The sequence below is a fragment of the Odontesthes bonariensis genome, chromosome 17, assembly GCF_027942865.1.
Source record: "Odontesthes bonariensis isolate fOdoBon6 chromosome 17, fOdoBon6.hap1, whole genome shotgun sequence".
Classification (NCBI taxonomy): Eukaryota; Metazoa; Chordata; class Actinopteri; order Atheriniformes; family Atherinopsidae; genus Odontesthes; species Odontesthes bonariensis.
In genome coordinates this window covers 17,461,244-17,485,940 of record NC_134522.1, presented here as the reverse complement: position 1 = coordinate 17,485,940, position 24,697 = coordinate 17,461,244, and the positions used below count along the sequence as shown (strand labels likewise).

The following is a 24,697-nucleotide window of genomic DNA, read 5'->3' as shown; positions in this document are numbered from 1 at the left end:
TAGTGGGTTCTTCTCCTCATTGGCCCTTTTTATTCACATTGGTGGCCGACTGTACCTGTTGAGTGTCTACTAGGTTAGTATCCTTTGATTTGCACCTTATCACTGATGTGTATGCTGTTATTGATGATGCTTGGTGTGAATGAACGACTTGATTGTGGGTGCATTAAAAGTGGGGCTACATATTCAGAATTGGGCTGTGAAGGAACGCTTTCGGTATACTCTTGGATTAGTGAACATTTAACTTGAACAGCGATGTCCTCTTAGAATGCATAAACCCTTTGTACAATTAATCTGCAATCCGCCATTTTCTGTCCTTTATGGTTATAGGTTGTAGTAATTGTAGCGAACACAAGAGGGCGACACAACACTGCTCTGCACAGGTTCTTAAGCCTGCTCCTTTTTTCTAATACGGGGCCCAGCTATGAAGGCCCTGCATTGTCACATTTGGACTTGAATGGGTCCCTAAGCGGGTTTTTTTTCTTCACTATTATTCATTTAATTTTTTGTCAGTGGATATAAATTAGTCACTGATCTTTTTTTGTTTATTTCTTCTATAGCCTTCTAAATTTTCTCCACAAACCGTTCTTATTTGTATAGCCCTCAAAAACCGGCGCGAACACATGGAAATGGCAAATGCAGAATTTTCTGGTGCCTGTTTGTGTGTTTGCGAACACCTTTTAACTCCTGGCATCCTATTGTTTTGATCACAAAACACTTAGAAACCCCAATTTCTTTTTTTCCCCTTTCTGTCATGTGTCCCATGCCAGAATCTGTAGTTGGTTACGGCGCCGGTTTCTTTGGGTCGTACTTTCAGTCTAAGAAGTCTAAATTCAGTGATGAGTGCTCTCATTTACGATGCACAACAAATACAAAAATCACAGAGCTGTTGCTGGCAACATATAGTACCACAGTCCACACTGTGTAGGATAGCCTTAACATAATTTCAGCGCACAAACCAAAGGTCTGTTCTGGCCCGACAGGATCACACCAGGCGAGGATAAATCTTAATCTTTAAATTTGAAGAGGGGGGGGGGGGTTGTAAGGTCCCAGCTTTTAGTAAGAGAACTCTGTATGTATGTGTGTGTGTGTCTGGACGGAGGTCGACGGCACGTGCCGTGTGTGCGTGGCAGGCACGCTGCCTCGAGGGGATCTCCTGTGGCCCTTATCTGAGCGTCTCTGGGGACGCCTTTTAGCCCCCCCATGGATGCAAATGAGCGGCCATAAAGCAGAGGCGCTGGGAGATGCCACGCTACCGAGGAGAAGAAAGGGAAAGTGACGGAGGAGCGCACACCAAGCTAAGTGTGCGTGCAGGAGATGGAGAGAAGCAAAAAAAAAAAAAAAGTGTGAGATGAAGGACTTCTTACTTTTCATATGTTCAGAAAGTCGACGTGTTGAATGCTTTCAGAGAGGGAACTTGATATATCCTAAGCCATGTTTAGCTTTAGCTGACTTTCGAAATATCTCATTCAGCTTAACAGGCTAAATATATTCAAACTCTTCAGAATAGTCAGGATGCAAGTGGGACACTAATTCGAGAGATAATTACATATTTCGCCATACAAACAAGCCAGTGACCCTGCCTTTCTTTCACACAGTTAAAACATGTTTAGAATCATCTCTCTTACACGGTGTCCCGTGCAGAGTGTCTGAGAGCTTCACGTTAAAAGAGTAGCGTCTTTGGCTTAATGTTGCACTGCAAGGTCATGCTTCTGCTTTATCCTCCCCTCATTATCATAAGGCATCCGTCTCTTTCTTCCATTAGTCACGCTTCACCATGTCGCCAACCCGACATCTATTTACATGCCTAAATTAGATTTTCTTTTTCAGTATTTTCTTTGAAAGGAAGAAAAAGCTCCTGCGCATATCAAAATTGGTGGTGGTGGAAGGTTTGAAAACACACTCCATATAATCAATATATGTGATCTGAATTTTTTTTTATTTGAAATGTAGGCTATATTAGCCCATGTGTTGGCTATTTCTAACGTTTATTTCTAAATTCACATGTTCCGTCTCTTTATAACTTCTGTTTTGCACACATGATCCATAAACTACATAAGGCAAAAAAATAGTTTGTTACATGCTACATATGAATATGAGGGGAAAAATTGAAGTCAACATAGCTCAAATATGTATTTTCTTGGTCTGTAATTTTACACAGTCATTAATTTACCAGCATTATTTGGCACCATAACTGAAAGCCTTTGCAGCTGAAATGATATGTGGACTATTTATGTATAAGAATATGTCACAATGACAAATGATTTTACCACAAAAAGGAGGCTCTGTATGCGGTCACCTGCTCTCCATCTCCAGGGGTCCCGCAGTGCTGGTGCATTGAGTGTTACCCCCTCATCTCTTCAGGTCTCCTAATTGTATTGTTATCAAAATGCATAATGCGTAGACAGGCAAAGGGGCTCAAACAACAGTTGATGACCTCTGTCTCAACATATGTGGCACACTCACCCCCTGCACGCTCTAATTGTGTGGAGCTGACAGTCATGTCAACATAAAGGAGCATAGAAACCTGCAATAGATGTAGTACATATTCTTTATTTTTTTCTCTTAAAATCTCTCTTGCTTAAATTCTGAAAATACTCTGACATTTAGTTTTTTGAGTATGGTCATACTGTCATATTTTCACTGGACTAAAAACTGAACAAAATTAGAATTAACACTACAGTCAATATAGGGAATTTAAAATAGACTGAAAGGGATTCATACGGTAATTCACAGCTTTGTTTTTTATGGCGTATTCTGCCTCCATCATCTGAGATGTAGGTCAACTCACATCTCTGTTGCCTGCAGCAATTTGCTGCTTGAATCATTTGATGCAGCGCTGTGATTATAGGAGTAGAATTGACGCTCATTATTTAAATTACTTGACGCTTTGGGCTCTTCTTACTTTGAGAAGAAATACTAGATACCACAAATAGAAACGCAGCTCATAAAATTACTTCTTTATTGAGAGGTTTTGCACAACAAAAATACAAGCAAACACAAAACTATCATTTGAAACGCATCAAAAATGTATTTCAGAGTTTTGATGGTAATTTGTTCATTGGAAATATAAATCAACACGCATGAGTGATCCAGGAGGCCGTTACATTTTGTGATGGGACTGATAGCAGAGGAGATTTAAAATTCTCCAGCAGCACATCTTGCCCAAATAGCATATTCTCTCTGTTTTTCCTCTGTACTCTCATGCGTAAACACGCAGACCTTTGAAGTGGTCCTCTGTCACCACATGGCAAATCCCCCTAGTGTGATCCCTCTGTCCATTTGGCCACAGGAGCGGCACTGGTAGACTGCCTACGGCTCTGTTTGTTCTGACATTATGGAAACCAGTATATTAGCAGACTGGTGCCCAGTGATCATGTCGTCGGTGGCTCTGCGATGTTCCCTCTGTGTCTTAACAATATACCCTCTCTGGTTTGCCTTCACTGATCTGTACATCTGTCTGAGGTCACTGTTCTGTAACTTTGCCTAATGTGCATTCTCCTGCGTCTCTCGTTAATCTCATAGGATTGTGAGGAACATCCATATGTGCAGTCACCGGAACCATTCTCCTGTCCTGTAGCTTAAACGCTGGTCTCTCAGGTGAGCGAGGACTGTGGTTTCTCTCTTGGCATTCACCGCGTGCCTTAATTGTATTGAAATTAAATCAAGGTCCACTGTGAACACAAAGAGCCCAAACCCAAACTTGCAAAGCGTTCTGAGTTACTTTTTGTGACGATGTTCTACAGCCTTTTTTTTTTTCGACGTGAAAGTACATCTTTTTTTTGGGGGGGGGGGGGGTGTCTGTCCTCAGTCCATCCCTGTTTGACTTTCTCATTCCACCCTCCACACCTGTGATCTGTCATCCCTGTAGGCTCAAAGACGGCTATGCGGTTTTTCCACACGTCGAATTACATTGCATGCTAATCCCACACAAACATGCATTCTCACTTCGTCATGAAAACAGGTTTTCTATACAGCCAATACAGGGAAAAAGACACATACATGATATAAACCGGAGATGCTGTGATTCCTCTGAACAGCCCACAGTGTGTACATGCATGCAATTGTAGATGTGCGGAAAAAAAAAAGTGTTTCCAGCAGCAAAATGTGAAAAAACATCTAGAGATCATCAAAGCAAGAATTCACACCATTCAAATAACCTCTGTTTAAACACAGTACAGCACATCATTTAAAGAAAAAAAAAAGACATCACAGAGAGACAAGAGCACAGAGAAACAGGGAGTGAGATAGAGCAAGCGAGCAAAGCTACCTTTGTTGCACCATAAAGAGAGCAGCAGCCCAGCTACCTGATTGCTACCATTCCTGCAGACCATCTTCCCCTCAGAGCAAAACAAAGGATGACGACTGGATATTTATGAGGACACACAACGATGCACCGCAATGCCTCATCCTCATCGTAGCACTGGCTCGGCTTTTATGTTTAAGAGCTTGGTACGGTTTAACCAGACCAAGCAGTTCTTCATTACAGTTGGTAAAGCTGTGTCGTTATCTCCCTCTTACCCTCCCTCCTACTCTCTCCATCCCTTTACTGTTCTCTCTCTCTCTCTGTGCACTCTGCGCATGTAACTCTAGCCATGTATAGGCTCGAAAAAGACAATCTAAATAACAACAATCTCCATCTTGTGATTCATAACACCATACAAATAGATCATTTAGAAAAGAAGAAATACAAAAGTTTTATGCAAAGCAAAAATTTGAGAGAATTGAAGCTTTTTTTGCCATTACACAAGACTCCAAAAAAAATGCTAGTGTTGCATCTAAACTCTCTCTCTTGACCACTGCGCTCACTTCTTTTCTATTTTTTACCTACAGAACACTACTGTCGCGCAAATAGATTTTTTTTTTTCCCTGATCAAATATATCCTTCCTCTCTAAAGACGAGGCAAAAAATAGCAGGGAAGCTGCAGAGTATTTCCGCCTTCAGGTCCTCGCTCCTGGTTTTGTTATTGTTGTTTCTGTAGTTGTGGCTGTGACTGCGCAGCTCCATCCTGTGAAGGTCCTTCAGGGTTGGGAAGAGCAGGGGAGCAGGCACACAGGGGGTGGTGGGATGGCGGACAAGGGGGGCTGAAGGGACGGGAGGCAGGCGGGTGTCACGCATGCAGTCGGGGGAAAGGAGGAGAGGTTAGCAGGAAAAAAAAAAAAAAAAGACTCAGCTAAATTCTACCGAGTCACCACCGTTAGAAAAATTCCATTTGGACCTGCTCAAGGCAAAACCAAAAAGGAAGACAAAAAAGCCCAAGATGTAGAACATACATATATAAGCCAGGTAGGTATATATGTATAAGGATCCAAAGGAGAAGTAGGAAAAGGAGGGAGATAAGGGATGGACGGACGAAGAGGAACAGGCAACTGGCTCACACACAGACACACTGCGCCGAGGCAAAGGCACGGGCTTCAATTTATGCTTTCTGGTCGACACCACCCCCCACCACACATACACTTGCACGCAAACACACATGCAGATACACCACACACACACACACACACACACATATAGAGTGTCCCGCCCCTATCTGCCCCTGTCCCTGTCCTGTCCCGTACTGGATGCGTGGCCCAGCTGATCAGTGCAGAGGGATTAGCCAACAGGGCCAGCTGGCAGGGATTACACAGGCAAAGTGGGGGAGGTGTGTGTGGGGGTGATGGGAATGGGAGGGGGGATGAGGGGTGAGAGGGTAGGCCTAATACTGGGGGAGGAGGGGGAGGGATGGGAGCTCCTGTCTTGTCCTGCACACGCACACACAGTTACACACACAGATGTGCATGGAAACGTGCATTTTGTCCAGATAAACAGCACACACAGTTCATGCAGATGTTCATACACATAACGCACCGAAGACTGAGCACACGGTAAAATTCTTACAAATATTTCAATGGAGTTTTCAATGGATGCATGAGCTGCAGTGGGATAGACTGCACGGTTAGTCAGTCAGTACTGCATGCAGTGCATCCTCCTTCATGGCGATGACGACGACGCACAGTGTTGATAAATGTATGTAAATGTGCAGGAGGCAGCAGGGCATGGATGGAAGAGGGGGCCGACAGAGGGAGGGAACCCCATGGGAGAGCAGGGCTAGGCTGACAATGCAAGGCTCTGACCCTTGACCCTTTTCCGCTCCATCATCCGCGGCCATCAGCTGATCCCAGTAAATGGACAGCCTCAGTATCACCCCCTCCTTTTTCTCCTTCTCCCTGTCGAACACACTCACACACACACGCGTGCAGACACAGGCCCACTAACAGAGCTGAATATGGCAGGGACCACTCTTTTTTTATTTTTTTTTATTGCCAAACCTTTCCCATCTCTTGCTTCCTCCAGCTCTTTCCCGTTTCATGCCTCACTTCACCACTTAGCTCATCCCGATATCCTCTCTGCTAACCTCTCTCATTATTTTGAAATGTGTCGACATCTACAATTGTCATATCTACCCAGGAAGAAATCCATCTCATATGAGTATAATTTCTATGTGCTCATCTTTTGACTCATCCTATTGTATTCTACTTTTTTTTCTTCTTATAATGCCTGTCAGTCTTAGTTTGACTTTTTTTTTTTTTTCAAAATCTGTTTAGATCTCTGCCATAGCACAGGCATATATTACCTCCAGTCATATATGTAGCAGTTAAAGAAACATTTTGTGTTTTTCATATGAAATAATGTTGTCATCTACATATATAATACCTCTAAGAATAGTGCTGTAGGTGTTTCAACATTTAAAAACACTCCCTGTAAAAGTCACTGCTGAGGTGATTCTAACATTAGCAGCACTAATGCAAGTTGATTGTTGATTCCTATGTTCACTTATCTGTGATCGTGATATTTTCAAATAATCCTGGAAGTTGAAATCATGTGGTTTGGCCGCTGCAGTCAGTGAGATATTTGCCGAGCATTACCAAAACCCTACAGGCTAAACGACTGCGCGTCTCCACAGTGGCAATTTGACACACAGCTATTTCATACTGTTTCATCTCAGTTTAGAAAATGTGTAAAAAAAAAATCGACTTCTAATATCACACAGAATAACACAACTCCGTGGAGTGAAAATACAATTTGATACATTTCATGGAAAATGCAGCCCGGCTCTGGTCTGTCACTGAATTTGCACAGTTTGCTCGCACATGTGGGGATGAAAAAGGGAAAATTCGAAGACTTGTTCAGTTTGTATTTGCGGCCTAAAATATTCTTGTGCAAAAATCTAAATGTCAAAAGTTTTTTTTTGCAGGTTGTGAGCAGCGGTTTGAGCCGCAGTACATAGGACAGAGGCACACGATGCTCCAAACATACGCGTGCAAACACCACACAGACGTACACATACATAGAGAGAGAGAGATTCAGAGGGATTTCTGTGAGATCAAAGACACTTTTTGTGGGGCCTTGTTGGCAGTGTTGTATAGTTAACATTTAGATTCAGACATGGTTGACGTGTGACAAATATAACATCGATTAGGATGTGATTACATGAAATGCACAGTAGCGTAGCAGCAAAGCTTGAGGTGAAACGATAGAGACAGCATGGTCTTACATTTTTGATGGATGAATAGATGGATTTTATAATTTAAAAGAAAGCATTAAAAAATAGTTTTCTTCTCATTGATTTGTTGAAATTTTTGAGGAATAAACTGTCATTTGTGTTAGATATTTTTTAAGTCTTTTTCAGTGAGGCTAAAGCTTTATCATTCATAGCCATTCTGTTACATGCCTTACATTTCACATATACTGCATATATGTTCACATAACGCTTGCTTAGCCCTGTGCATGTTGGCATGATGGTAGAAAGATTTGCTTCTGTATTTTGATGTCCTACCACCTCGCCCTTAATTTCAAAAGCTCATACATGTGAGAATAAGAGCAGGCGAAGAGGCATGCAACCCTCCTCGCAGACAATTACGATGATCAGAGAGAGGCAAGCAAAGAGTTTTTTATCGTACAGAGAAACACAAGCAGAAGGAGGCAGGCGATTATACAAAGAGACAAGCCGGGTGAGACAGACAGACAGGAAGACAGAGAGACGGGCAGGGACAAATAGGCAGCGCTCGTCCCTAGTTTGGTAATCTGATGGAGAGATTAGCAAGCAGGCAGCATTTGGGTCGGATTATCGAGTCATTAGAAAAGACTGGTGCTCCAGAGCCTCTCTCATGTGTTAATGTGGCTTTGTAGGTCCTCTGCGCTGTCTGTGCAGATTGTCGAGAGTATGTACAGTACACGGTCTTTAAAAATACAAATAGCGCCGCATAAACTTAATATTCCTCGGTCTTTTTGTTGGACGTACATTTGTATAAATGCGCATGTTTATCAGATTTTTCAATTCTGTGAAATATTTGTAATATTTTTCTTATTTTCAAATCTCAACCAATAAGGTTTTCTTTTCTTTTTCTGTGTCTGCTTTGGTTGCAGAGGTTCCAAAATGAAATGCTGCATCAGAATTTTTCTGCATACATGTATCAAATTAGAACATCTGCTACATCTTAGAGAAAGAATATAAATCCAATTTTCCTTTTTACTACACAATCACCTCTTCCTGTATTATTTTTAAAATGTGCAGTTCACAGTTGATTTTACATAGCAACAACACCTTGTTGCATTTTTACCGAGAAGCCTTTTTTAATCTACCAAAAATGTGATTACCCCAGTTTTCAGCAATTACACAGAATTCTGGCCCTCTCTGTGAACTACAAGGGAAGGTAGCATCACTGTCCTCGAGTGTATTGCCTGATAAGCTGGAGCATTTAGCACCGTAGGCCAGCGGGGAACACAGAAGTATATGGCCTACATGCACTTAGAAATCATACAGACGTGATGTTCCGAGATGACAGGATTTAAACAGAATCAGAAGAAGCCGGAGAGCTTATGAGTACGTGGGTGTCTGTGAAAGGGAATACCTGTGCTTATGGGAGGTTATGTGGATTTTTTATTTAGTTCTTGAATATTAACGGTTGGAGTTGTGTCAGAGGCGGGGGTAGTGGGGCTGTTCATTGATAGCTGATCAATGCTGCGGACATTCTCTGAGTCAGTTGTACTGAAATGGTCCACTGACTGCAATATCAGTTTCACTTTCACGGGCAAAATCTGTGACGAGTGAGTGTCTTTTATTTGTCGTGTGCTTTGTAATGTCTATTCAATTGCCAAAAAAAAAAAAAAGTAGTAAGTTTATGTTATTTTTAGCTTGAAGTCTTGCTTTTTTGTTCGTTTGTTTGTTTTCCAGTTCCACACCAGCCATTTGAATGAGTCTTAACTTTTTTTAACTGTAGTTCCGGGTTGACCGCACAGTATACAAGATCAATCACTCTCACATACACAGACACACAACCTCACACTATCTGATCTGTGGTCCCAAAAACCTTCCCCTTTGCTTCTGCCTCTGCATACTCCATGCCCCAGTTCCCCACCCCCATCCTTTTTTGTCAAATAAATTGCGATGTGACCTACTTCCCATTTTGCACCATTTTGCTCGTGTTCAGATATTATTGTTTGAACATGAGTGAATTTGCTTTGGGTCACACAGTATCAAAGAAAACACAGGGTACAGCATCCAGGATGGACATACTCTACTGTAAATTGTATTAAAAAAATATGGAAACGTTAACATCAGCACTGGCATTTTTTTTTTTCATCCCTGAATTACAATTCAGTGTGGCAGCTTCTTTTAAAGTGTGTGCAACACATTATGGAGCTTTTGTTTTTAAAATTGCCCTTGTATGATTTGTAATTAAAGTACATGGTTCACCTATTTTCTGATTAACACGTACAATACTTCTCGCAGCCCTCATAATAACAGGATGTCTTTGTGATGGTCATAGACTGAGGAAATAAGGTAAATCAATTTTGCAGCCTAGCTAAGCAGAAAGCACAGTGGTTATTTTCAGTAATAACCATTGCTAATTCATTGAACCACATTGCATTTATAACCCAGTTAGGTCTGCACTAGTTGGCATCCTGTATTCTGTTTTGACTTGAAGTACATTTTTAAAAAGCTGCTTGTGATGAAGAAGAGGATCTTATGGGAAAGGACTCGGCACCCAAAATGTTATGTTGGCAATTTCTCCACTTTCTGTTTCAGTAATGTTTCAGTATCCTAATAATTTCCCTGCACTTATTATTATTTTATTTTCTTATTTAGGATAATTTGTACAGCAAAAAAGTTACAAATAGTTTTCTTGCATCAGTAATTCTTATATTTCTAGTTCACATCTAAATTGTGTGTTTTCCTAACTTCACGTGGATGTATATGAGCGTGCCAGTGTGTCTCAGTGTATCAGATCAAGGATCTTCATTCCTGCCTTTTCCCAGCCACGGAGAGATGGCACTGGAGACCACACTGACCCTGATTTATTGGGATCAAAATCCACATGACAGCAATTAATTTACATCCATTAACTACATCGCCTGCTCTTTCCTTCATGCTCTCTGTGGACATTTTTGCACTCCTGCACAATCCGTACGAACATTCTTTGTTTCTCCTCTCATTCTCTGACATTTTCTTCTCTCAACATGTTTTCTCTCTTGTAAGCGCTCTCTCTCATGTGTAACTTGGATTTCATATTCCCAATCCTTTTTAGAATACCTTCAGTATCCCATCCTACCTCCATGTGTCAAGGAGTGTTACATAAACAATAATGCCATGATGTTCAAATTGTGTGTTTGGCTCTCTTTTTTTACATGTAATTTGTCTCTCAGTGTCTGAGAGTTGAGGAAACTACAGTTTGCTTTAAATCGTAAGAATGATCTCTGTAAATTAATCGACGTGTACTCACGCTTTTAAGTGAAAGAACACAGTGTGTAATCAGAACAAATTAAACAGTGCTGGACAAACTGACTAATTATGATTAAACGAGGAATTTGACATTAACATTATAAGCTCAGCATCTTCTGATCATTTCAGTGTATCCTCCATGCTGTTTTATCATTGAAGCATCCAATTCATGCAGGTTCTTGTGCTCAAGGGTCTCTTTCTTTCCACTTACATTAAGTTTCTTTATTCTTCCTCACTGGCCTACATCTGTCGCTGTTTCCCTACCTTTCATTCTCCTTTTCTAGCAGTATCTGTCACCCAAATGCTTTTTCCTGGCCTTTCAACAGGAGACTTTGCTTAAGGGAGAATTTGCCATTTATTTCCACAGAAGCAAAAAAAAAAATGAAAAGGGGCATTAGCTCTTTGTATCTTTCCCCCTTTTTGTCTATTTTCTCCACACATCTTTGCTCTCTCCACTATTGTAGAATCTCTATATCCAACTCAGGCCTCCATGTCACTGTGTGAGGAGCGTAGTAAATGTACTTGGGGGTTTGGCGATTGGGACAGCTGAGTAGGGGATGAATTCTCTAGTCTCTCATCTAAGTCCCTTGTACTTATGAAATGTGAGCATTCTCAAACAATCAGGCATAAACATGCGCACACAGATGGAGAGAGCAAGTCTTTATCCAATATGCACATGTTCTATGTATAGTCATGTATTATGCTCACATACACATTCATATAATCAAGCATTTCCATTTTGCACAGTGTGTGCGCAAAATTTCACAATTCTTGCCTAATTCCAAATTCATTCTGAGGGGAGAGACAATGGGGGAAAAAAAATCCTTCGCTTGCATGTTATACCCAGCATAGCTTAAGGGACAGGTTACCAGTGTCTATTCAACGATTGGCTGAGGATGTGGTGCGGGAGGAAAAGTTGCAGTTGGCAGCAGGCAGAAAGACACTGCAAAGGGAGCGGGGGTTCACAATAAAGGATTTTAAACCAAAGCCTCTTTGGTAAAGAGGAGGGAGGGAGGGAGAAAAGAATGGGGCTGTGGGGTGGTGGATAGATACAGGATGACACAAGGTCCAGATTAACCCTAATCTCAGGTCTGGTAGTTTAGGTGAGGCTGAGGGACTGAAGGAAGCTATCCCATGGCAGGTGGTCATGAGGAGGTTAAAACTGGGAGGGAGGGAGGGAGGGGGGCCTGGGAGCATGAGGGTGGGACAGGGTGTTGCTAGGGAAGAGAGTACAAGAGAGAAGCCAGTGCAATGAGGTTTTTAGGATCTTTGCTTGTCACAAGCAGATAGAATTTAGAATTTTAACCGAAAATCCAAAATGACCGACCAAAAACAGAAACAGCGGATTGAAGTGAGGAGGAGGGGGGTTACACATCTAAGAGAACAGCAGCAGGGTGTGACAGTAGCTGCAGGGTGATTGGGTGGTTGGTGCATGGTGACAGTGGCACATGCCCTGGTGCATGGGATTAGAGGGACAGTCAGTAATCTGCTGTTTAGGCTGTATGTAGGGCAAGAGTAGCTTAGCCCAGCCACTCTTAGCATGGCTGGAGCGAGAGGGAGAGGAAGTAGACTGGCTTTATACAGCAGCGCTCAGCTTACTCAAATAACCCCTTGCTTTCGCTGGTTTTGTGTACCTATTCTCTGTCCCTCTGACTGTAGCTCTTTACAATGTCCAGTGATGAGATAAGTGCGATTAAATTATAAACGCTAATGTGAAAAGGGGACAAGTATATTAAAAGAAAACAAGAAGAAAAAATTCACACTAGGGAAAGGATTATTTGTAGAGGTCAATGTCTTCTCTTTTAGGTCAAAGAATTCTTAGAAAATGTATAAGATACTTTGATATATCGTTTGGATATTTCTTTTCTTAAGAATTTAACAATTTCAAATAAATGCTCATAAAGACACATTGAGGACATCTCTTCTGCCATAAAATCAATTGAAAAAGCAACTCAAAGTTCATACCTACAAAAATTGTTGCAGCACTTTGAAATTGTTTGCTTTTTATCACACATGATACATGGATAGGCAAACATTTGATTGTCTTTCAAACAGTACCTGCAGTTAAAGAGGGTATCATGTAACACAGCCCCTAGGAAAATGAGATTTTTCTATAATTAACTGAATGTGTGCATGATGGTACAATACATGTGCAGTACTTTGAAAAAGATATATATATATATATTTATACCCCTGGTCTCTGAAGTTTGTGCTTGTCTACTGCGTCCCTGTTTTTGACGTCAGCTTCTTTTAACAACTCTTTCATGCAAAATCCCTGCAGTGCACAGTGTTTTAGGGTTTTATTACATGTAATTTAAATCTCAACAAAGCATTTCAGGGGGATTCAAATCAAGACTTTGACCTTGCCTCTCCATGACATTTTCTTTTTCCTTTTCCAGCCAATGCCTGGTGGATTTTCTATCCTCTCGTTAGGATAATTGTCCTGCTAAAAGGTCCTCTTTCAGGTACAACTTCAACATTCCAACAGATGGCCTCAAAAGATATTTTGAAATTCTTGGATTATGATGCAGAATTCATGGTACAAGCTGTCCTGTACCCAAGGCAGCGAAACAACTCAATACCTAGCACTTAAATAATCATGCAGTGGTTTGCGGCAAGCATCTCCTCTCTTATCGTGGCCAAACTACCCTTTGACTGAACTGTCAAGCACATGTTGGGGTTTTTTTTAAAAAGAAAAGAAATCCATTTTTCGGGTGTATTGTCATTAGCAAGCAAGTTCTGCAGTCTTTTGAAATCCATGGCAGTTGATTTTCCGTTGATTTTATCATTTATTTCAGGTTATTCTGAGATCTTTCATAAATCCTTTGTGAGACTCAGATGCATCCATAACCTTTCTGGCCTTTGAGAACACAGTACTCTTCAGGAGCAAAGAAATGATCAGACCTAAGATATCAGAGGTATCACTCACTAAAGAGGGTCTAATTATTGGCAACTCATTTGAACCTCAGGATTAAGATTTTATGTTAAAGGTAGGGTAGGAGATCCTGGATTTTGAGTCCAGCGAAGCTGCATTTTGAAAATACACAGGTAAAAAGTCCCAACCCTTTTCTTCACTTTCCCCCGAAGACACGCCTCTAGAGTACATGAACACGCACGAGCACGAAGGTGCACGAGCGCTGTTCTGACAGCAAGCATCGATCGTTACCGTATTTAGTATTTAGTATATGATAACTATACGTTTAATAATGCTAGGTGCTAGCCAAGCTGGCTCTAGTTTAGCTTCCTGCCAAGCTTCTGGACGCGTAATTCGTTCACGGAGCAGGGTACGCGCACAGGGGGAAGGAGGGGGAGGGAGGAGCAGATTGCAGGTTGATAGACGGCATCGGTTCCTAGATTGTACGTTCTAGAGGCCACTAAAACTTTTCATATTTGTGTCAAAACTTTTAATTAATTGGTTGCAATGAGGGTGTGAAGAGTATTTCAAGCAATATGTAAAAAAATGCTCCAGAAAAAGATCCCCTACCCCGCCTTTAAATGTGGGGGTGTACTTACTTTCTTTCTTTCTACCCCTGATCTTTCTTTTGTCCCTGACATAACAAATGCAAAACTCACAACGAAACGATACGCTACATGACTCTAAAGTTGACTGCTAATTAGCTGACTATCTCTTGAGAAGCGCAGGCACATCAAATGTACAGTGCACAGACTCAGTGACTGTCAAATAACAAGAACACACACACACACAAAAAATGCAAGCTGTGTAATCGCCTCTGAACAGGAAAACTTGAGACAGAGATGTGCTTCCTCCTGTTTGTTTAGCTTTCATTTGGTATACTTGCTCTTAAATTGATCCAGAAAATAAGATACATATTGCTCTCAGAAATGAGATTATCATTTGATTAATCCATCAACCCATCAATGATAAGTTATGGATCAAATATGTTGATAATCACTTGATCTCTGATATAAAAAGGACATTCGAGGGCATGACTGCAAGCTCTTGGAAACTGTAATATAATTTTTTTTTTATTTTCTGAGATCCTATTGTCAAAACGCAGATTATTCAACACAGTAATCTGCAAATTGACCTGTAAAAAACAGCTGTCAATTTCATCTTGCTGAAATATATTTTTTGTCTCATTTAGGTCATGATTTATATATAGAGAGAAGGGGAGGGAGAAGATGATCCATGGTATGATGCATAATACATGTATGACCTATGCAGAGTGTGCATTTACGGTAAGTTGTTGCAAACTAACTGAAATGTACAACAACCATCTTAGAGAGGCACCACCACGCTGTCTTCCCTCAGCCTTTGAAGTCAGTCAAACAAGCCTCCATCTCTTCCCTCCATTTTCCAATGAGCCAAGTGATTTATGTCAAGTGAAGTCAAGCATGGGCCAGCATATGAATCAAAATTTGTCAATTTCGCTTTTCCCACTCTCGTCTGTGAGTTGATACGGCTTACTTTTGAATATAAATCCCCAGAGAGTGCCACGTTGCTTTCAACTGCCTGTAGCTTCAGCAGGGCAATCAAACCCTTTGTTTTTTCACACCATCCCACAATCCCACCTGCTTTGGCGAGACGATGGAGGGTCCTTTGAAAACAACGAGGCGGTATGATTTATTATTCTAATTAGCCAAAGTGAGACTTTGACAAAATCACGATTATACTAAAATCGCCAAAACAGTTTTCTGGTTGGCTGGCTCCAATTCTATACAGATGTTAATCAAAGGCATCTATTGAGTCGAGGTGCAAAGCTGTTTGTGAGTCACACCATTGCTTGGTGATCTCTTCACAAACAAGCACACAAACAAACGGGTGCTTGAGTCCCGTGTTGAATTACAAATATGCATATCAAGTAAAACTGCTTTATTCCGTCGACAGCAGCTATGTGACGCCGCTTCCCGACCATGTCCCAGTCAAATGGAGGGCAAGACGTGGAGAGAGACCGGTTTAAAATCTGCTGCAGTGTTTAATTCCAGGTCATTTCATAATCTCTTTGATACTGACATCTGCACACATCTTCGCTCTCTCACTCACTGACAATCAAACAGCTGCAAGCTGGCATGCTAAATCCTCTGCTATAACACACAAACTAAACACACACAAACATATGAAATCGCTCACTACTACATGCATATATATATATATATATATATATATATATATATATATATATATATAGGTATATATATATAGGTATATAGACACAGATGCCTATGTGCACTCATTCACTACAGATGTTCCTCTAAATTAAAAGCATTTCTTTCCACCACATACAGCAGAGACTCTGGAAAACGTTGCGTTTATTGATTTGTTAGATGAATACACATTTACAGATAGACATACAACTACAAGAAGGAAATGAACCCACAGTGCATGCTGTATGTATGCATGTACTTCTTATCCGTTCCTATGGTTTTCTTCATCTTTACCTCCCCTTCGTTCCTCTTCCTACATCCCTCCTCACACACCCCAGTCCTCCTGCATCAACAGGCATGTGAACCTAGCATTCGGTTCATCTCTTTCTATCGCTCCTTCTCGCTCACGTTCTCACTCTCTGCCTGCTCTATTTTCATCTGTGTGCTTCCACTCTTCTGGCTTTCGGGTAATTACCTGGCATTTGCAATGCAAAGTCCCCTGTGTCCACCTCCGCAGGTGATTGAGCTTCATTTCCCCGGCAGATAAGAGAGGGAGAAAGAGGAAGAGAGTGAGGAAAGGAGGATTGCAACAGGGTGTGATGTTATTCTGGCAGGATATGGGAACACTGCCCTGAATTCTTTTTTGTTCTTGTTGTCAGGTTCAGAGCCCACTCAGGAATGTTTTGTGTTCCAACACGTAAATAATCATCGTCATTACTATCATATCGCTTGGTGTCCCAGAAGTTAAAGTCGGAACAAAGTCAACTCTGCATTTGGATCAGTGCACAGACGGCATTGCTGGCCTTTGACTCGAGGTGACTTTTCTTCTTTTTTTTAGAATGACTCACTTTGTGGGACTCATCTTTATTTGAGTTATGGAAGCAAATCAAACAGCAAACAGAAAAGAATGTCTCTTCTTTTTTTGGATCTGGAATTTACCTCAGTGATGTTTTGTGTTGTTTGCATGTTGGATGAGATTTGTCACCCTGGAAAGCTTAAAAAAAACATGTCCGACATGTTAAAAAACACGACACAATTATGTGTTGTTAGAAGGTCTGTTTTTCAGCCAACCCATGATTTTTTCTTCAATCCAACTAAGTGGTTTTAATGCCTAAAGCTAACCAAGTGGTTTGGGTGTCTATCCCAAACAAAATAATGTGTGAAGACAAAAGTTAATAGTCAATAAATTAAACTAAATCTCTTACTGGCATTTGCCAGGCAAATTTGTTTTTCCTGTCACCAAACTGGAAAACACTTCATTTTTCCTTCATTGATTCACCTAAGTCATTCCTTAGAGAACAATTCAATAGATAACATTTCATCACCATAATAAATGTCACGTTGACATCACAGCATTTTGAATTTTGGGTATTTTGAGGGTCAATGGTTTGGTAACAAACCATATAGTAAGGATCCAGTGAGCACTGAAGCTCCATTTGTATAAAGGGATCCTAAAAGCCAGTCTTAGTCCTTCTGTAGTTGATATAGAGCAATGCTGAACATACAATTTCAGCCTACTGCAAGTAAAAAAAAACAACACCTTGTTAAAAGGTATTCTATCCTTATTGTGTATTAACAGTGACTAATAAACCCACAGTCTATAACTTGCAACAATTAGCATGTAGCCTAATGTTTTTGGAAGTTTTACAAGTGGTTTACTTTGAAAACATGGTGAGAAAAAAAAGGGTTGAATTCTGCAAGGAATCCAAATTTGGCACAAAACCGGCTTGTTAATTAGCAGATTTTGCTCTCAGCTCGTTCACAGCAATTATGTGATACCTTAGATTTGTAACTTTTTCAAGCACTCAAAGTTAATCTTTTCAGTTCAAAGACAGTTTACATCGTGCAAGAACACGAGTGGTAGAGCTGGGGCTAAAATCCATACCAATTTACATGTTTTTAGACTTCCAACAAGGTTTTCTTTTCCCTTTTTCCTCTACCGCTTCCCTTCTTCATTAGAAATGATTTTGACCCATTTTTAATCCAAACAAGAGATCAGCTGACCAGTTATTTCTATTCTGATATTGTGTTTCTTTCCGTTTCTTCTTCATGTTCCATTTTGAAATCACATTCAGCTTTAGATTCACGACATTAACGTTCACCGTTGCACGTCTTGCCAGGAGAGTTTAGACAACATTTTTCACATTTCTGCACGTCTAAGTATCATGGAGGATGTCCTACAGGATGACACTTCGGCCAATAGAATGTTCTGAAGAAAAATACAGTGGTTTGTTTTGAATAACAGCCGACAGAAACCCAACATGTGAGGCATTAAAAGTGTGGTGGCAAAATACTTTAAGAAGGGTCTAAATTAGCCTTTTGGGGAAATGGATTTATAGTAAGTTGAGTTAGGCCTTTTTCAAATAGGGACGTAACTTTTTTTTTCTTTTTTAAAGTACAACACTAGACTAAAGCGTATTATGGGATATTGACAGTTGGCTCTACCAGCTGAAACCCATTCACTCATTCTCACACGCATTCCTTAATATAAAAGAGGTATCTAACCATCTAAATATCCATATTCTAACCTGGTCTACCAGAAGCGCCTCCCACAGAATGAAAGCTGATAATTGGTGAGTGCTCATTTGCATGCCGAATGCAGTGGATATTTATTTAAATTTAATTTCGTTCCCGCACACGGTGCTCTGCAGGCTTTTGTGCCAAAGTCATATTAACCCCTTGACTAGTTAATATGCAGTGCACGACGTTGCCCACGCGCTATGAATATTCATATCGATGGCATATTTTACTTTTTTTTCCGCCGTCTCTCCACCCCTCCCACTTCATCTTGTCCCCGTTGTTCAACGTAAGCGCGCGCCGCAATGGAGGCATCCCGGAAGGCTCAGCTGCTTCCCCAGACACAAATACACAACGTTTGGCTGCTTCTAGCGTATGTGTCGCTTGCTGCCGCTGATATAATGACAGATAAGGCTCAGCTGCCGAGCAGGGAGAGAGCTCTGAGAGGAAGGCAGGAGAAAATTATCGTGGCAGGTAAATCACACCGTGGCGAGTTCGTAAAATAAAGAGGAAACGGGGGACGGGTCCGGTTGAATAATATTTCTTAGTTGGGGAAAGTTCCGCGCTGAATACAGTGACCCGGAAGTATCTAAGCGGCAGCCATCACTCGTGCAGCTGGAATGATATAAAATGTTAAGGAATTTCGCTTCAGTGTTTCCCTTCCTCCTTACGCATAGAAAACACTGCGCCACCCTTTGTTAAAGGAAAGGGGGCTATGCTGTCCCACAATTCCTTGCGGCCGCACGATTCAAAGCGACTCTCATGTATTTTTTAGAAATTCCTACTAACTGATATTCCTGTTAAAATAAATACAGACAGAAGATTGAGTGTGAGCATCCCGTCGCAATATCATTGACTTGTGGCTTTTATGTTTATGTTTTCAATGATCAGTCTTGCTTGTGATGTAATTTATTTTATTATCCTACTAGGATATATGCTTATATGATTTAGACTCTGGAAAACAATTTAAGATGACTTAATCTAACTTTAAAGCGCTTTTTTTTCTCTTTTTTTTTTTCTCGTGTGGAATGTGTTTTTGAACAGCTGTTGTTCCACTACTTAATGTGGTCAGATTCTGTTTCAGCATGTTTGTCCTTTCCTTCATCCTTAAAAATTTCCATCATATTGCGCCCCATTATTTTCCAGCAAAAGATCAGAACAGATGATTTGAAAAATTATGACAGAAAACAGCCTCATCATTCAGAAATAAGATGATTTTTTTTTCCCCTCAGTTTTTTTCTTTCTATTTCTATTTCCTTGCAGCATTTTAGAATAAGGTACCAAACTGGAGACCTTTTATTACAGAAGTGTGTCTGCATGTTCAGTCCGCAAGATGTCTGCTAGTTGGTAACAGAACCTGCTTTGAATTAAGGTTGAAGCAGACCGCTTGGTGGAAATTGCCTCCACAGGCTTGAACCGTTGTCTTGTTCCCATTGTCTTGTTCCCATTCTGCAAAAGCAAAATGACAAGTCATTAGTTTAACAGGTTACCCTTTTGTATGGTAAACTAAAAATTCTGTACAAAAGAAAAAAATAAATAAATAAAAGCACACATTTTTAATAACAATCCCCAAAATACCACGTTTAAAAAACCACACACCTCAGAAGGCACCACCATTGCAGCCTCCGAAGACCCAAGCTTTGATTTTCATGGGCATTTTCATCTCTTCGGAGTGTTTGGGATGAGTAGGACCAGATAGGTATGAAGCCTAAATAAGCATGGTCTTTGAGCAAGAGTTAGTTTATGAGGGGGGAAAAGTCCACACAGCAGCATCGGGTTTATTTTTTGTGTCCCTGTGGACCCAGGACTCAGGAGGATGCAAATAAAATACAAAACATGTCTAGAATGTATATATTTCGTATTTAAGTTATTTATCTCTCTTGCTCTCGTTTTTTTTTTTTTTCTTCTTCCCCCACTTAGGTCCTTGACGTCATGTTGCCACAACACAGGTTGTCAGATCACGCCAGACATGTCGGGGCCTGATTGATGATACAGTAAAGACATGATTTCATACTGACTGAAGTGTACCCTGCTGTACGACTCTTCATATTGAAGGGTCAGACCGGGCAGTAGGTAGTGGATGATTCTGGAGGGACATCCAGCTGTACATCGCTGGGCTCGCGGTTAATGCATTATTTGTATTACTCTCACAGAATACGACAGAAGCACACACGTGCTTCTGAACAAAACCGCGCCACAGTGCTTTTATACCGATGTTGATTTGTTCGAGTTTTGTTCACGGTTGCTTAATCAAGCATACTTAACTTGTGGGACCAAATGCGCCAAGAGCACATTTGCTCTAATATCTTTTAACCCACTGGGTGCATTTTAGTGATTTAATCTTTGATTATAATGAAGTCTTTGAGTTGTCCACAAAATGCGCAGTGGCAGCAATAGCCTGCTGGGATATCTGGTGTATGTATCATATAGTTGTTGATTAAATTAGGGTAGCATAAGTCAAGATTGATCAAATTCTCAGCTCTTTTAATGGCACATATACAAAAAAAATTAGGCTTATCTTATCTTAGACAATGCATCTTCACGTTTTTGTGCGTTTCTTTACTTTTGCGTTGCTGTGTGCAGTCGCGTCAGTTCTTATTATGTAGCGTAGAGACAGATGTCTCCCTCTTATATCTTCGTTAATCTATTCATATTTCAGTTGTGGGGCAGGAGGGCTGGTGTGCCACATATGAGAAACATGGTGCAATATGAACCTGGTGCTCCCAACTCATCACCTACTCAGACTGTAGCACCCACGAAGTGCATTGTGGGAGCTTTGTGTGAGTGCATAGGAGGAAGTGGTGCCGCAGCGTCCATCTGGGCATTATGCGCATGAAGGCTCCGCCCCGTCGTAAGTTCCTTCTCCGTCTGTCGAAGCAGCTCGGAGACACGGCATGGCAGAAATCTGTTCCTCCCCTTTCACCGTGGGGGGGATGGGGGCAGTTTACATGGGGACGGGGTTTGTCGGTGTGGGCCTGTAAGCATGAGTAATTTAAGGATTGCAAGGACTGCCTCCACATATGCCCTGTGTAGTCCCGGCCTTGCGTTTGTGTGAGTGCAAACGCTTGTGTCCCTGCGTACGATGAAGATCACTAATGTTGAAAGTTGCCCGTAGCCCTCCAGGCCTTTTAAAGAAGCTCCTCTTTCCTTGTTAAGACATCCTGCGGTCCTGCGTTCCCTCCCTCGCCCCATTCTGCGTGATGTACTCTGTGACCTTGGCGAGAATGATCCAGTGGCAGATTGCTACATGGTAGGGGCACGGTAGCTATTATTTTGAGTCAGTGCAGGATAGACTGCCAATATTTCTTCTGAACAGGATGGGGGAAGTCAGCTGACCAAAATCAATCTCTGTTACGTGCTTTGCTGTGACTCTTATAAGCAGGTTCATGGCGAAGATATACATTCCTGGTATTATTTCTCTGTTGCTGCTTTGCTATCTCCACGCGCCCTTGCTTTTAGGTTTAGAGGGGAAGGAAAGAGTGTGCAAGGGAGTGAGAAAGCATGCAAATGAGGTATACAAACATGAGATAAATAAATGAGAAGGATTTGCCCATGGATAGTGCTGTACCTCCCGTGTTACAGCTGGCATCACAGTGCAGGAATGTAACCTGAAAGAAGAAGTTTGCTTTCCCTCTCATCTGGAAGACTTCCAGAGGTCAAGCAGAGGAGCGACACAGAAGTCAGAAGGGGCTAAAAGATGAAGGCGATGAGCAAAGTAAACCAGGCCTTACACATTTACTACTGAAACTGCATTTTAATGCGTTCATTATGTTCTTGTGTACTGCAGGCATACATGCTTTGAAACGATGTTCTGGATGACCCATGGACTTTTATTTAGTTGATAATTCTCATTTGTACCAAATACATGCAGCAGGATAGATTATTATTATTATTTTTTTTCTTACAGAAGTAAGTATTCAAAATATTATTTAGTTCAGCAACTTTGTCATTTACTTGCATTGTAAATAAATTGCTTAATAAAAATGAATATGAAAAGAATATGATATCAGCATTATACATTGGCTGTAGGCCATCTTGCTCTCTAAAGAATTGCCATAGAACACCAAATATACATATCAATTGAAAAACTAGTGTATACATACATTTTCATTTCCTTTAGACTGCATAAACATGGACAATACCATTAACTATATTACTTAATTGTCAATGTTGGAATTTACGAAGAAATATATAGGCAAAAAGTCTCATTACTAAAACAAAGTAGTTTCAGTTACCTATCCACTTCATAAGTTCCAATTATGATTATTAGTGTTTGACATGGTGGGCCTAGAAATGCTATTCTGCACATATACTTTTAAGTCTCGGAACATCATCTGGCTAAAAAGTCATCAAGTCATTCTGAAAGACATACCTCTGCGTTATGGTAAATACTCTGATCTGACGTTAACTCTATGGTGCATCGCATTTCATGTTGCTGCTGCAAGGAATCGTCGGGGAGCATCAACTCCTTTTGTAAAGGGGTGAGCAGTGTATCTCAAAGGTGATGAGAAAGAAGGCACTGGGGCTTTTTCTCCTCAGCATTGGGTGAATTTAAGCAGCTTTTAATTTTGGGGGCCATTTAAATATTTCTTAGTCACTCGGTTAGGATCTTTTCTGAGCAAAAAAAAAAGGTGTTTCATCTGTAAGCCCTAAAAAGTGTACTCTGTGTTTTGTCCGGTACACTCTTTGACTTTAGCTCCTTGTATAGAAATTGGATGAATTTGCTCGGGTTTATCTCCAAAGGCAGTGTCCGAAGGCTTTTTTTTTTTTTTCCTGTAAATTTGACCATATAGTTTGAAAGAAGATGCATTTATTATTCAGGTTTTTTCAGGCCAGTTGGATGATGCAGCTTCTTTTCTGTATCAAACCAGCTTGAAGGATTTTTGAACAGGCCCTAACAGGATGTACTTCCATCTTGCTGGAAGGAGATGATAGAGGCGGTGCTACAGTAGGCAATGCTCTCCATAGCAACTGTTTCCATTGCTAGGATACCTGGAATGTATGACTTGTTTGAAAGTTGTTCTCTTCAGAGTCCGGGCAGTTTTCAAATCCTGGACAGTGACACCTTTAGATATTAGCATATGCCACAATACCGAGTTTGGTTGACTGTTTAAAGGGAACACTGGCAACTGTCGTTACTTTATCTCTTACTGCTCTTAAAAATGGATCCCATCCCCCCCCAAATCTTGCCTATTTCTACCCCTCCCCTCTTTTACCCCACTTGATCTCCCCACCTACCCATCCTCCCATGCAGCAGAGGGTAGTTGGCAACAGTATAAAGCATCAGCCTCCTCCGACGACTCGTGCCTGACTCGCTGCCAACCTGTGTGAAGCTAGAAAGAAAAAACAGCAAGAGGGAGGGAAGGGGAAGAGAAAGGGGAAGAGAGGATTTTTGGAAGGAAAAAAACAGAGCAGCCTGGAAATCGACCTTCTATCACCAGTTTTGGCATCCAGGGATAGTACCTCTCCCATGTCTCTGTGCGAGGAGGCAGCAGCACTTGGACTTCAGTTCAACGGGTGAGAAACACAGGACCACAGGCAGACCCGGAGGGTAATAGAGACTAAAAACCCATCGAAACAAAATCAAACTGGGTGTTATTATCCGCTAAACAACGGATAGATCGTTGTGCCCCTGACTGGTGGTAGCCTTGATTCAAGCAGAATGCCAGGGAGTCCGTTCTGATGTTTTGGTTCTGGTCCAGCCGCCTACAGCTGCTATGCTAAAAGCAACAATAGGTGACCAAAGGGTTTCGCTTTAGTCCCGATGTATTGTATAGAGTGAACTTTGCTTTCCAAATATCCTTGAAAACAAAGGCGCACAAAAGAAATTACGCCCATATCTCATCCAAGTTGGAAAAAAAAAGATCCTCTCATGAATCCTTCCCCCATATTCTGCCTGTTTCCTTCCTTTGTAAGCTCAGTCAGTCACCCTCCCTGCTTGTTTTCTGTCGCCCTCTATTCTTTCTTTTGCTGGCATAGTGAGGCAGCGTAGTGAGGGTATTCAGACAGTTCTTTCTCAGTGCCTGTGTGTGTAAGGTCGGGTAATTCGGGCAGAATGGAGTGTGGGTGCCGGTCTGGCGAGGGGTGGGGGGGTGATTTGGGTATACTGGACTAGGCACAGTGAAAAGAGCTAGCCTGGCACCTTCTGGACCTCTGCCAGATGCTCCGCAAGAGAAATACCCACTGCAGAGGTTGTTCTGCGAATGAATGTGTGGTAGATTGTGTTCTCGTGTGCACACACACTCAGCCGTGCGCATGTTTGTCCACAGAGGAAAGTGAGGGATGATGGGAAGGTGGTATGAGAGAGAGAG

At 41.3% G+C, this 24,697-nt stretch overlaps 1 protein-coding gene across 4 annotated transcripts in view; it reads left to right on the top strand.

The window, feature by feature from the left end:
* The first annotated feature begins 18,670 nt into the window (after window positions 1-18,670).
* Window positions 18,671-24,697, top strand: part of msrab (methionine sulfoxide reductase Ab) — a 46,286-nt gene continuing 40,259 nt past the window's right edge. For 3 of the 4 annotated variants that reach the window (XM_075448039.1, XM_075448040.1, XM_075448038.1), the window contains exon 1: window positions 18,671-18,860. In XM_075448039.1, coding sequence (XP_075304154.1) covers window positions 18,692-18,860 — 169 coding nt within the window. In that variant the 5' untranslated portion in view covers window positions 18,671-18,691. Of the gene's footprint in view, window positions 18,861-23,820; window positions 23,904-24,697 lie in introns of those variants that run through there. The other variant, XM_075448041.1, reaches the window with a different exon arrangement.